The following is a 14306-nucleotide window of genomic DNA, read 5'->3' as shown; positions in this document are numbered from 1 at the left end:
TTATATTTTCAAAAAGCTTTATTTCAGAAAATTTTGATTGACCACTAACCATCATAATTCTTAAAGATTCAAAATAGAATGCATTAATATAAATATATTTTATATAACCCACATTATGGAACTAAAATTACATTTTGATTAAAATCAGTTCATAATTAGTCACCATATTATTACTAAACAATCATTAAGATTAAACATAATACATATAGAACCAGGTCCTTGCTTGGATGTTTTAAACTGGGTAATCACTCAAGATTGACAGAAAACAATTTATTCAAATTTTAGAAATTTATATTAATGCAACATAAATTGCATATTATTTACATAAATATAGTAAAGTTATAAATCTGTAATTTGATTTATAACTTCTTTAACGTTTTAATTAAAACGCCCTGTTATCCATAAATTTATACTATTTTAATGTAATTGGTGTCTTAAGAGTAATCGTAGATCGAGCATTCACTTAGTTACATGTATGTATTTCAACAGGGCTGCTAATCAATTTCAGAAAAAAAATTCCCTGACAGGAATATCAGGTAAATTTCAATGAAACTCCAGACCATATTTAATCTAAACCATACAAATTTTTCATCTGAAAAATTAGATTTTTTTGTTTGTAACGTCAAATATTAGATTTGGTGAGCAAAAAAATATCATTGGATGAGGATGGAAAAATGTCAGTTTGACTAAAATTTGAAATTTTTACAACTAATTATAATAGATGTTAGAATTATTTAACTCTAATCTCAATTACTGTTACTGACAATTCTAAGATATAGGAATTTTCTAGGTTTTTGTAAAAAAGAAAAAAAACCTGTTTTTTAGAGTTAAAATAAAATTTCCTAACAATTCCAGGTTCTCCCTGTCCTGGGAGAGCACTACTTAAATCGAAACAAAACTTTTCATTTTTATGATGCAGCACTAATTTGGCATTTTAAGACTGAAATTTAATTTTCAAATAAGTAATGATTTTTGTAAAAGCTTTCAACACAAACTAGTCTCACATTTTCTTCAAAACAGTCCAATTATTACATTATGAAAAACAAACACCAGATCTTTTAATAATGTAATGATTAGTATAAAAAGAAAATATTATTTAAGTATAAGCATGCAGAAGTATAAAAAAAACAATATCAATTATAAAAGAAACATCTTGAGTGAAACAAATAATGAAACATTGTACACCACACTAAGGTTAGTAATATAACTCACAAAATTATTATAAATCATAACATGTTTTGAAAAGACGGTTTTAAAATAAAACTAACAATTTCACAGGCAAAGTTTATCACACACATGGTAAATGCTATTTACCGGGATAGCAACAATACATTTGTGGTTAATTTTTAACATTTGTTCATCAATACGGTAAAAAAGTTTTAAATTTAACATGCAAAACATAACTTGTAAGCCTATGTTTAACTTAAAGAGACAATAACAAAAACTAAAATTAGAAGATGGAAGACAAGGGTTTTAATTTCTTGAAAGATCGTGGCAATATGCTGGATGATTAAAAAACATGTCATTAAATTAATACATTTATAATTCATTCAGCATTTTAAACAAATGGGTAAAACTAATTTATCATACTTCCACTTTGAACTAAATTTCAGACTAACTCATATCTAAGTATAAAATCATTTAAAGTTAAGCATAGAAATCGCATATACCATTGTATGCAAAAGTAGTATAAGTAAATTAGGTATGATGGTAGAAATTGCACGATTACATCATTTTTGAACAAGTTTTGAAAACCAAAACATGTACAAAATTAACGACTTAATTAGTTTAAGATTTCATAAAAATTAATAAATAGCTATTATCTCAGAATAAGATTATACAAAAATAGCCAATGACTAAATTTAAGATAAAGATATAAATAAATTACATCTTAATTTTTATAAAGAGTTATTAAGGCCAAGATTTCATATACTTAGGAATAAATGATAAATTACGAGTCCTCAAAATAAATATAATTAAGTGCTGATACATATGTGTTTTGCGTTATTACAAACTACACTTAAAGATTATATTTTGAAAAGTTTCTCCCTGGTGCATAAATTCAACAAATTTACTAAAACTGAAAACAAAATATATAACTAAGTGCTTTCAATATAAATCCATACTCCAATTAATACTAGACATTTTTTTCTTAGTCATAAAACAGTGCTTAACATAAATTATACATAAAAAAGTGCCATAAAAATAGTTCAAATTGATTATTCAAGGAAAATATGAATAAAATATATATATTTGACAATAAAACACATCTCTCCAATGTTATTCTCTCTCATGTTACAATTCACTAAGATAAATTTACCTTAGAATATACAATTATAAGAATCAAAGATATGAGTAAACAGAAAATTACAATTATTAAAATGAGAGAAAAAACAAAAGTTCTAATATAACAACCATTTAAATATATCTCTTTTTGAGCAAAGATCAAAATTGAACAAAATGAAGATTTTTAAAGCATTATAAATTTTTCAAAGAAGATTCTTTCATTCATAAAATCTCTCATTTTAACTTCAGAAGTCCTAAGCAAGCTTATATGCTCTGTGAGAGGTCTACCTCTCAGAAAACAAAGAAATTTTCAATTTGATGAAATTAATTTTTGCTTAAACATGTTTTAAGCAATTTCACGTGTTCTGCGAGGGGCCTAACTAAAATACCATGATGTGCATGATTTGACTACATGGAAAGTGAATGACTCAAGGCTAAACTGTTTATTCCCAACTAAGCAATAATCGCTTCACAAACTGCTTTTTATCAGTGTGGAATGAACGGAATGTTTAGCATGAGTTGAAAACAGAACATGCGACAAGAAACAAGTTAAAAAATTGCATGAATAATTGGAACATACAAATAATATTAAAAAAACAAGGAAATTTAATATTAAATCCAACTAAAAATTAAAGAATGAGGAACATTTTAATAAAAAATCAAATATGTCAAGAAAATAAGGATAAACATTAAAGCAATGCGGATGCCAACTAAAATATTCATAAATCTATTGTTCTGCAACAATAAGGATCATATGCTATAATACTCAGTGCTGTTTTTGTAGTTCAAAATAAATTTTATTGTCATCCACAAAATGCATTTTTTTTAATAAAAAGAATAAACATATTTAATTCTATATATTATCAAAATAAAATTTTAAAGCGTATTGAAAAAGTTAGGAAATAGCATTTGCAGTTTTCAAACGCTTTACGCAATTTAGAGGCTAAATCAAATCCATTGAAAGTTCAGAAAATACATTGTTGGCAAACCTGGATTGAAAATAAAAATATTCTAGAAAGTTAAAAACCAAAAATCCTCAGAAACTACTTAAATTCTTTTTCATTGAGCAAAACAGAATGAAAAAGCTACAATTGTGTATAAATGGCACTAAATTGCAGAAGGAAAGAAAGTTTCAATAAATAATATATGAATGAACTATTAAAGTAAACAGAAACAACAATGTAAAAACTACAAATAAAAGACAAATTTAAAACAAATAAGTACCAATTCCATACTAGCACAGATTTCTGGAACATGAAAAATTATATAGTAAAATCAGAAATGTTTTTAACACAAAAATAAAATTAACAGTTGACTTAAACTGTAAGGGGGGAAATAAATAAATGATTTTATTATATTCTAACTGTGAAGGGGGGGAAATCAATAGTAATTATTTGTCTGTATAAGAATGATAATGTAAAAGAAAACTAAAAAAACTTAAGTCCTTATTGCTAAAAATGGGCATTTCACTTATTTAATACATACATATATTAACACTATTTAAATTAGTTCTACACACACATAATCATATAGGCATTTTGTACCAATTCATACATACCTACACAGGCACAAAAAAAGTAAGAAAAAGTAAGAAAAAATTAACATTGATTATTCTCTATAAAATAAAGAATATTTCATAAAATTATCTGTTTTAGTAAAAAGCATGACATTTAATTAATTCATTAAAAAGGAATGGAAACAAAATTCTAGAATTAAAGGATTTAAGAAGAAAAAAATACCATTAAGCTTTATGTTATATAAAAATTCATGATTATACACTTTATAATTAATGTCATGTGTATAAACTAAAATTGAACTTTTTCTTTGTGAATTTTTTTTATTTTATATAGCTGCATTTATAAATAACTTATTAAATGAGTTGCTTTACATAATAATAAATTGCTGGAAAGTACCATACAAAATAAAATTGGGTAAAATGAGAAAATCTGCACTGAATTTAAGATAGGACAAAATTTAATACAATTGATGACAAAGTTAATATTTTTATGAATGATAGCACACGTTAAACAGTTCAATTTACTTTAACTTTCAATGTTTTAGCTCATGATCATCAGCAAAAATAGCTTAATCTATAGAATCAGTTCAAAAATATAAATATAGCATGTCAATTACAGATTAAATATACAATATGTAGCTTACAATTTGTAATTAAGTGCTTTCTAATTATTCAGATTATAATTTACAATATTTTTAAGTCCTGTAGAATAAAAGAAAATGCTCCAAAATAATTATTTTGAAAGTAGATAAATTTCAGAAAATAGCAGCTGAGAAATATAACTTATCTTTTTCTTTACACTCCAATAAAACTAGTAATTTTGAAATGGAGGGGGGGAGGATGTTGTTATAGAGTTGATTCTAGATGAAGTCGTTCAGTTTCAGGCTTTAATTTGAATAAATCCTCTTGAATCGCATCCGTAATTATTTTTCGTTTTTCTCGCTAGAAACAATGCAGTGCAAGAATAATTATTGAAAAGAATTTAGGTTTAAATATAAATCTTGAAAAACAGCAGGTAAATTTATTCAATAAAAAAGATAAAATAATAACAATGATAAATAAATACGTTTAAATTTTGTGTTTTTTTTCTTTTTTAACTCTAGATAGCTAAACATTCATCGAATAAAAGATTGATTTTTTCAATTTTGCGAAGTTACATCAACAACTTCAAACATTACTAACTTTAAAATTCATGAATAAAAATTTTTCAGTTTTTTCCTTTAGTTATGTTTATTTGTTAAAAATAAATAATGGAAATATAAAAGTATCCAGATATATAATTCATGGCTCATTAGTATAATTACAGAATAACACTAATTTAAATTTAGTTATCAAAGATGAAAATATTTAGCATTCAGATGGGAAAGTAACAATTAATAAGTAAAATATAAAATTGAATTTGGAATCATTAAATGGAAGATTAGAGAAAAAATAATACATAAAAAGTGAAACGTTTTTTGCCCTCATACGAACTTATGTATCTAACATAATTGAATGGGTCATTAAAGAAACAATAAAATTACCTAACAAAACTAATTGTTCAAGAACATTAAGAAAAAAAGAATTTTCAATTACAATAAAAAATTTTAAAAATATTCAGTTTTTAACTGCCCCATTCAATTTTTTTTAAAAAAAAAAATTCATAGGGAAAAGAAATTTATACCATTTATTCCAATTTATTTTTTCCGAGACAGTTTTTGAGGGAAAAACTTTTCAATTCTGAATTACTAAATATTTTTAAATACGATTTTACTAAGTAATAATTTAATTTATTAATTAAGGAAATTTCAAAGTACATTAAATCATTTAATTAAAATAAAAATTAAATAATTTTCTGTAGATTTTTTGAACTGAAATATTTTTTTTTAAATTTATTAACAAAACAAACTTAAATTCTAAACAATTTGCACCTTATCACATTTACCACGCTTGATTTCATATAATTTTAAGTGTTTTCCGCCGACACATGAAGATCATGTTTTACTATGAACTGCAAAATAAAACTTAACATATAAAATTATTCAAAGATTACTATGCTTTAAAGAAAAATTATGATTTAAACTAAACAAAAACATATAAAACTATCATGTATAAAACTTCAAAGAAAAGAAAAAAGTTAATTTTGAAACTTAAATTATTTCAGCTAAAATGAGAGCACAAAACTAAAATAAAAGATTTAGACTACAATCATGCAATTGTTCATCTATTGTAATCACTTGCAATTAAATAAGCAATTATGTGATGTATCAAAAAAAAGTTAAAAGAAAATAAGTATAAAAAGAAGCAGCTATTAGCATGTGTTTTATTATAATGGAAAACTGGCTGAACACTAAAAAGCGAAATTTTAAAAGATAAATTGAATGCACAGATTTTATGACACAAGACCTGGATTGGAGAACGCTGCACCAAACACAAAATAAAAAGAATATACAGTAATAGGCATTTAAGATGCAATCCAACTGTGTCTGAATGAGAAAAATAATGAAGTAAGAAATATAAAAAAGGGGGAGAAGAAAGGTTATAAGGTCAACCTTAAGGGAACCTGGGCGAGTATCAAAGTGACCTATCAAAAGTTTTCAGTTTTAGAGGACTTGGAAAAATTTGTCTGACATTCAGCAAATTTAGACAATTTCATTTTTTTTCTCTAGATTTGATTTTTTAAATACCGAGTAAAAAGATAATAAGCTTTGAAATCTCACACACTTGTTTTGATTTTGTAAAATCACTGCAAGAAAGGAAACAATTACTTTAAATAACGAGGTATTAACGAAAAGTTTTGAAATTAAAACTTTAACCGGGTTTTATCATTTATGAACTTTAAATCATTAATTGATTAATGATTAAGTCATAAATTGGCAATATATAGGAAGTTGAAAGAATAATTGACAAATGAAGGTATAATAAATTCAAAATAAATACAAAAAAAATGCATTTTTATTTATTTCATTAAAATTTAAATTAAAACTATTATTGGGATTTGATTAAGATAATATTTGGCCTTAACTATAACAAATTAGTCTAAGTTTTGCTTTATTCAGAAATAGTGAAACTTTTTATGAAATTCAATTCCAATAAAGCTTTTTTTAGAAAAATTGTAAAGAAAAAGCTTTTTGAAACTTTTAATATTTTACAAATCTAATTATATTAAAATACGATTAAGTCTCTATGTCAGCAAAAACATGCTAAATAAAAGTATTAATTTTTAACAATAGCAAGAACAATCCAACTTATGCCCTTTAAAAATCGAAAAAATTAATTAGAATTTTCAGTTTTCAATAAATATATTTTAACTAACCAAAGACCCCAGAAATTTTTATGGTTAATTAATAAGAATTAATTAGAAAATCAAACACTTGTTGTTTAAGTATAAGATAGTAAATAAAATTAGGAAGTTGGGTGGGTGAAGGTTAGAAGGTAATAACAGGACCAAATATTTATTTTTACTTTCTGAGATTTACACTCAAAATACATAATACATTTTTAATGGTTCTAAAAGAAGATTGTAAAATATTACACTTGAAAATGTCGCATACATTTTTAGAAAATTACAAACTCAACTTTACCCCTATAAACTTCAGAGGTTTTTAGGATCCTTAAAAACCCTTTCAGTCTAAGCCTGACTACTATTGAGGTCTTTGTATGTTTGCATTTTAAATTAGAGGTAATAATTTATAAAACTATTATTTCAATTGGGAAAAAAAAGTGTGAATAGCTTAAACCCCTTTATGAAAGTTGAGATTTTTTCTTATATATTAATGGGAATAAATGCAAAATCACAAAATGTTTTACAACTGAAATTTTAAAGTTGAGAAAAAAAAATTAATAACTATTTATCACTTTATTAATAATTGAAACATTTTGTAGTATAGGATATAAGCATCTTTACATTTTACATTACTTAAATGCAAATAAGAAACATTTAAAAAAAATGCTGAATGACAAATAAAAAATTAAAACATAAAAAAGATTATTTAGTTTAAATAAAATGTTTTTTTGACACTAATTTTTCAAGAACTATTTGACCAATTCATTTCATACTTTTAACTTCGGCAAATAAAATTACCATTATGCAAATAAGCATAATCATTAAAACACACTCTTTTGAATTTAGGCAATTATTTTCAGGTATGTTGTACAAGAGGAAAAAGAGAAAAACTAACTTTAAAGGGCCAAACATTTTGACAGCTCTACTTAAAAAAGTATTAGATCGCTGTACCCTTCATGCTTAGTGATGTAGAATGTCAAGATGAAGGGCGTCGTTCATACCAGAATGCATGTTTTTTTCTTCTTCTTAAGTCAATGTTCATTTCTTTTTAGTGTGATTCCAAAACTTAATTAATAGTGAATAACTAATGACTAATTTAATTACATAGTATTCAAAATGGAGTTTTTGCTTAATGAATGTAATGTGCACGAAAAGTGTGGGCATATATTATTCTTAGTTGTATACTCCTTGTAATTAAAATTGGCTTCTCAAGATCATATTTTCTACCTTTGTCGCTTTGGTTATAATGTCACAGGTAGCAACACTAATCTTTTTACTGACACCACAATTAGGGGGTATCTATAACTCATAACTGTATACTACTAACTCTACAAAGGCCCAAAAAGTTTGACAGCTCTACTTCAAAAAATATTAGATCACTGTGCCCTTCATACTTAGTAATATGGGGTGTCAAGAATTTGAATTCATAACAGAATGCATGTTTTTTTTTTCTTCAGTGAATGTTCGTTTCTTTTTAGTGTGATTCCAAAACTTAATTAATAGTTATTAACTAATCACTAATTTATCAATCACTAATTTAATTGCATAATCAAAATGGGGTTTTGCTCACAAGAAGTATAGGCATATATTATTCCTAGTTGTATACTCCTTGCAATTAAAATTAGCTTCTCAAGGTCATATTTTCTACCTTCATTGCTTTGGTTATAATATCACAGGTAGCAACACTGCTATTTTTTACTCACACTGCAATTAAGAGGTATCTATAACTCATTACTGTATTTTATTTTGATATTAATTTATAATAATAACGTACTGGCGAGGGAAAAAGCGACATATGTGGATACCATGGTAATGCAGAAGGGAAAAAGTGGGGAAATCATGTAACTTGGAAACGCATATTTTATTTACAGACTATAGAAATAGGATAAATAAAAAAATCTATTCTTGAACTCTTGCCAAAAGAAAAGTTCGTCACTTAATTGTGCACAAAATATAAATAAATTTAAGTTATTGAAATTAACTTGAGGTAAATATATATAAAATAATAATAATAATCTATGGGTTAGAATGCTACCTAAGCAATTTGCATGCAGAAACAACTAAAACAGAAAACTATTAAATAAAGTATAAATAAACATAATTAATGCTTCTAATTATTAGTGCACTATTTCACATACACCAACACAAATACAATAAATATACGAGCATGCATGATTCAAAATTGATTAATAAGATTAGAAAAGATGTATAACAACACATGCTAGAAACAGAATGATGCAACTTTTTTTTTTTGACAGAGATTAATGATGTTAGTAGCTTTATTTATAGAAGAGAAAACATGCCTTGTAATATTCTGCAAGAATTTTTCCATCACCAACTTCCAGAGCTGGCTTTAAGAAATAAACATCAAACTCAAGCAATTGAAAAAGGATAAATCAACTAAAAACACTTCAGACACAACAAACAATAAAATATTAATAACAGTAGAATGAAATACTTTTAAGAACAACAAAAATACAGATAACATACATCAACTAACTCAAAGTAAAAATAATAATCTAAAATGTGTTATTTGATTATAATTAAAAATTGACTTCATTGGAAATAAGGGTGTAAAAAAATTCTCAGAATTGTCACTTTACGAAATGTGATATATTAAACAGTGTGAATTACAAAATTATTTTAACCCCCTGATGTTTTTAGAGATAGGCAAATTTATGGGAATATTTATTCACTACACATCAAATTTATGAGAAGGTAATAATGTATCAAATTTATGAGATTATTTTTAATCAACACATCAAATTGATGGGAATATTTTAGCCACACATCAAATTTATAAGAATATATTTTGCTATACAATAAAATTAGAATGTTTCTCGTTTTACATTTTTCCCTGCTTAATAATTTTTTTTTTATTTTTTTTAATGAGAATCGTTTGAAGAACAAGTGGGGTTTTTTTCCTAGGAGAAAACATGCAGGCCAAAAAAAAATTTTTTTTCATGCAGGGCTGATAGAGGGTTAAAATAAATGTTTAATTTAAAAACTTTAAAATAGAATAAAATTATTAGACAATTAGTTACATACATTTATTTAATTATGATGATAATCCAAATTTTTTAATGATTACATTACCAAACAAATACCTTTTAGAAAATATAAGAACTTTTCTTAAAAATCAAATAATCTGAGCTATTAAAAATTATCAAGACTGTTATTTTGAATTAAATTTTGTTCCTTTAATCAACTCTTATCAATTTTAAAATGAAAATAAAATAAAATGCAAAGAATTTCAAAAAATTTGGGTATATTCAGTTTAAAAAACTTACTTTTCTCAAATAAGATAAAGACTCTTAAGCAAAATATGATAAATACAATTCAATTGAGAATGATGTATGAATATCAAATGATGGTAAAATTTGCAAATTGCTATGTAAATGAAAGTATGACAGAAAAAAAATGGAAAGTTAACACACATAAATTTTTTTGCAGTCAGCTTACGATTATTGCTATAACATGAGTAAATAGGAAGCCTTAAAAATTTTAGTAAGACATAAATAGATTAACTTATTTGTTTTGCCATTATATATATATATATATATATATATATATTGAATCACTGCTATGATAGAATTTCCGAAGTATTCAAAAATGAAGAAATATTATAAATAATATAACTTATTCTCCTTTATAAAACTGTTCAGATTATTTTTTTTGCAAAAATGTCAACGAAAAATAAGACATTATCTGAAAACAGTTATTGAATAAGTATTCTAAAATATTGTTAGTGAAAATTCTAATTTCATTAATTTCTAATTTCACAATAAAAATACTAATCTTTAAAAACAAGGAAAGTAATAGACACAATTTATTTTAACTTTTCTGAAACTTAGACACATAAAAAAATTTTTTTAGTAATTTTGTACATTTAAACTTTTAAAACAGGTAAATGCAAATTTAATTTGACTAACATTATAGAAATTAAATTCGTAATTTAAAAATATAAATTAAGTCTGGTCAGCTCCAAAGTCAGGAATCAGTTAGAAATTAAAAAGCAATTTAATTAGCTATCCAATTTTGATTTAAATGTTTATCAATTAGACACATACAAAAAAAATAATAATAATTGTAGAATAGTAGCATATTTTCACTGACTAAAATTTAATTGAAATAACCTATATTGGAGAGATTAATTCAAAAACATTCAAGTGTATGTTGTGAATATTTTCTTACTTTTAAGAAATATACCGACAAAATCAAAACAACTTAACGTCTTATAAATAAATATTATACATGTAAAAAAATTATAAATTTAAGAACAATACACAAGCAGCAAAACTACGAGGAATTTCCCCAATGGATATTTTTGAGAAATATTTCAGAAAAGAGAAGAGCAAAAATATGCCACTTCTCCGCGATTCTACCACAAGGGTTTTTACAAAGCAAATAATACCAAGATCTAGTATCTGAAGCACAATTAGCAAAGAAAGAGTAGAGTGTGACATTTTTTGACAATAAATTAGAGAATGCAAGAATCAAAGATAAATAAATGGTATACTACTTGATTTTAATGGCAACTGCGATAAAACCCCAAATTAAATAATAAAAAAAACAGCAATAAGTAGCTAAACTAAGAGTAATCATACACACTTTCACTTTGGGTTCCATTTGATGTTTGCATTCAACCTGCGTGATATAGTGATTAATTTTTTTCCAATGCAAACATTGAAAAGAAAGTGTGGACAATTTTTAATGTACCAAAGAGTGAGGTATAAGTAGTTTCATTTTTCAAGAAAAAAAAGGTACTACCTCGACACTGAATATGCGTAACTGGACACGAAATGAAACTCTATGTATAGGAAAGTTTGAGGAGGTGCAATGTAAATAGTTGTCAACAAAAAAAAGAGCCTTTTTTATGTTATGAACAAAGACAAAAAGGCACGACTCCTTCTAGAGTCTTATCTTACGGAATTCATGAGGCGAAAATCCTATGGGAAAGACAAGCCTTTTGATTTAATATTGAAAGCAATTGTAGAGATATGGAAGCCACAAATAACTCTGGCTTGGCATTAGTCTTGTCATCGTTTTAATAGCAGGCGCCGTGGAATTCCAGTAGTACGAAATAAATAATAGAATTGTTCTCTTTTGTAACTTCAATAACTTATCTAATGATAACAAAAAGTCTGAAAATGAATTTGTAATAGATTGATTTAATTATAAAGCAGTTTTTTTTTCTTTTCGGCAGTTGAAATAACTCCTAAATTTGGGGGATATAATTTGTTTTATTGGGGTTTTTATTGATCAGGGACTATGAGCAAATCGTTAACAAGAGGTACTTTAAATTGGGTTCCAACTGTAATTTGAAGATAATCATAAGCAATTTTGTGGAGAATTAAAGGAAAAAATTTTAATACTTACAGCACTTCTATGATCATGGTTTAATTTTTCTCTCATAGGATTCAGGTCCATTGGATTTCCAATTAGAATAGTCACTTTCTGTCAAGAAAAAAAATAACAACAATTATTATTTTGTTTCATTAAAAAAATAGGTATTTTAGGACTTTAAAAAAATTCAGCTTAAATAGGTTAAAAAGTTTAAACCTTTAAGAAGAGTTACTTTTAATGGCTGCCCAGGGTAATTGATAGATTGAATACTAGCCTTTTGGTGAAATTGCAATATCTTAACAAAATAGCAGAATAAAGTAAGTTACATCATATATTTGTGTTTCCTGTTGCTCAGGGAACTATGTCTATTGACCGACACACAATATGCTAAGCACATAAAATTATTTACAATAAAAAGAATAGTTTATGTGCCTGAGTTTATCCCTTTTAGCACCAAAACTGTTTGTACTAAGATCCAACAGTTTGTACAATGTGTGCAAGACATAATTCTAATTTCCAATCCTAAAATACTGTTAAAAGCTTTTTTGTTTATTTGATCACAATAGAAGAGTGAATAGCCAATGCATTCTGCAACCAATCATAATGCTTTATTACATTTTAAACTGCAGGCAGAGGCTGTATCTTTTCAATTATTTAAAATATAACATTATTCACCTTTGCTTTGAATCAAAAGCAAGTTTTACTTATGAGTTAATTGCGCATTCCCTAATAATTATACATTTTTGATTCAGTATCTTGTATAAGCAAAATCAACCTAGATGGTAAGTAGATGCAATGTTACCTATTAAGTATTTTTGAAGAGTCATCGGAAACTATATGTTTATTTAGCTTAGACTTATGCTTCTGGGATTTGTTATCATAAGCTTAATTGCAGCTGTTGGCTGTAATCAACAGCATCATTTTTGTTGTGAATTAGTTGAGTCACTTTTTTAAATTAGCTTAAGCATATATATATATTTTATGAGTTTCTAAAAACATGTTACATCTGATCTAATAATGTTAAGTCATCAGAAGAAACAACAAATTAAAAAAAAATGCTTTAATTTTTTTTATTTTAAGGGATTTGCCTTTCAGTTTCAAAATTATAAGCAATTATAATTTTATAAACATTAAATTATAAGCACTAAAAATTATAAATAAGTAAAATAAGAAGTTTAAAAATTTTATACAATTAATAGACCCTATCTCAAATAAAAAATTTGATGATCGAAAATTTCAATAAATTCCTTTTTTTTAAATTCAATTTAATGAATAGAAGGAAGATGGAAGTTTTAAGGTGATGAAGCTTTGTGATTGTTGACTGCTCTGGGTCCACTTGAAATACGCAATTAATGATTGATTCCCATGTCAAGTTCTAAGATTCTGGTACTGAACTATATATAAAAAAGCACAAGAAGGCCATTGGCTTGCCAGTGACGAAGACGATGCTTCACCAGCAATGAAATTAACAAAATAAAATTTAATTTTGTTATTAAGGTAAAAATTTCGGCAATGTTTAGTTGGTCCCTATAATCAGAAAATATACGAGAAATTTTTTAATTGGATTTCAAAGTGCAGAAAATGAAGCCTGGAATAAAGAATCTCTTGCACATGAGAGTGAAAAAATCCTTCCAATGGAATCCGTCATAGTGTAAGCGCATGTGGATCTGCAAGTATTTCATCCAACATGTAAAATGATTAGTGCTCTCATAACGTATGCCAAAACAGATTGTGGTTGAATAAATTGGGAAAATGTTGAAAGGAACAATATGAAAACCACTCTTTTTGTATGATTGGAGGCGAAAATCAACATGGTAAAGAAAAAAAAATCTCATTTTGGAAAAGGGGAAATTAAGCACTTTGTAAAAACTTTCAATGAAAAAAGCACCTAAA

The 14306-nt window shown here is 25.6% G+C and overlaps 1 protein-coding gene across 5 annotated transcripts in view; it reads right to left on the bottom strand.

Moving 5' to 3' along the window:
* Window positions 1–14306, bottom strand: part of LOC107437481 (tafazzin, phospholipid-lysophospholipid transacylase) — a 28762-nt gene continuing 14456 nt past the window's right edge. Inside the window, exons 6-7 of one of the 5 annotated variants that reach the window (XM_016049499.4) lie at window positions 12447–12524; window positions 1–4744 (exon numbers count right to left, since the gene is read on the bottom strand). In XM_016049499.4, the coding sequence (XP_015904985.1) occupies window positions 4649–4744; window positions 12447–12524 (174 nt within the window). In that variant the 3' untranslated portion in view covers window positions 1–4648. Of the gene's footprint in view, window positions 4745–8079; window positions 9419–12446; window positions 12525–14306 lie in introns of those variants that run through there. The other 4 variants (XM_071186774.1, XM_071186773.1, XM_071186772.1 and 1 more) reach the window with 4 other exon arrangements.

Source organism: Parasteatoda tepidariorum, chromosome 10 (assembly GCF_043381705.1).
Source record: "Parasteatoda tepidariorum isolate YZ-2023 chromosome 10, CAS_Ptep_4.0, whole genome shotgun sequence".
Taxonomy (NCBI): Eukaryota; Metazoa; Arthropoda; class Arachnida; order Araneae; family Theridiidae; genus Parasteatoda; species Parasteatoda tepidariorum.
The sequence above is the reverse complement of the archived record's forward strand: the minus strand, read 5'-3'. Positions and strand labels throughout refer to the sequence as shown.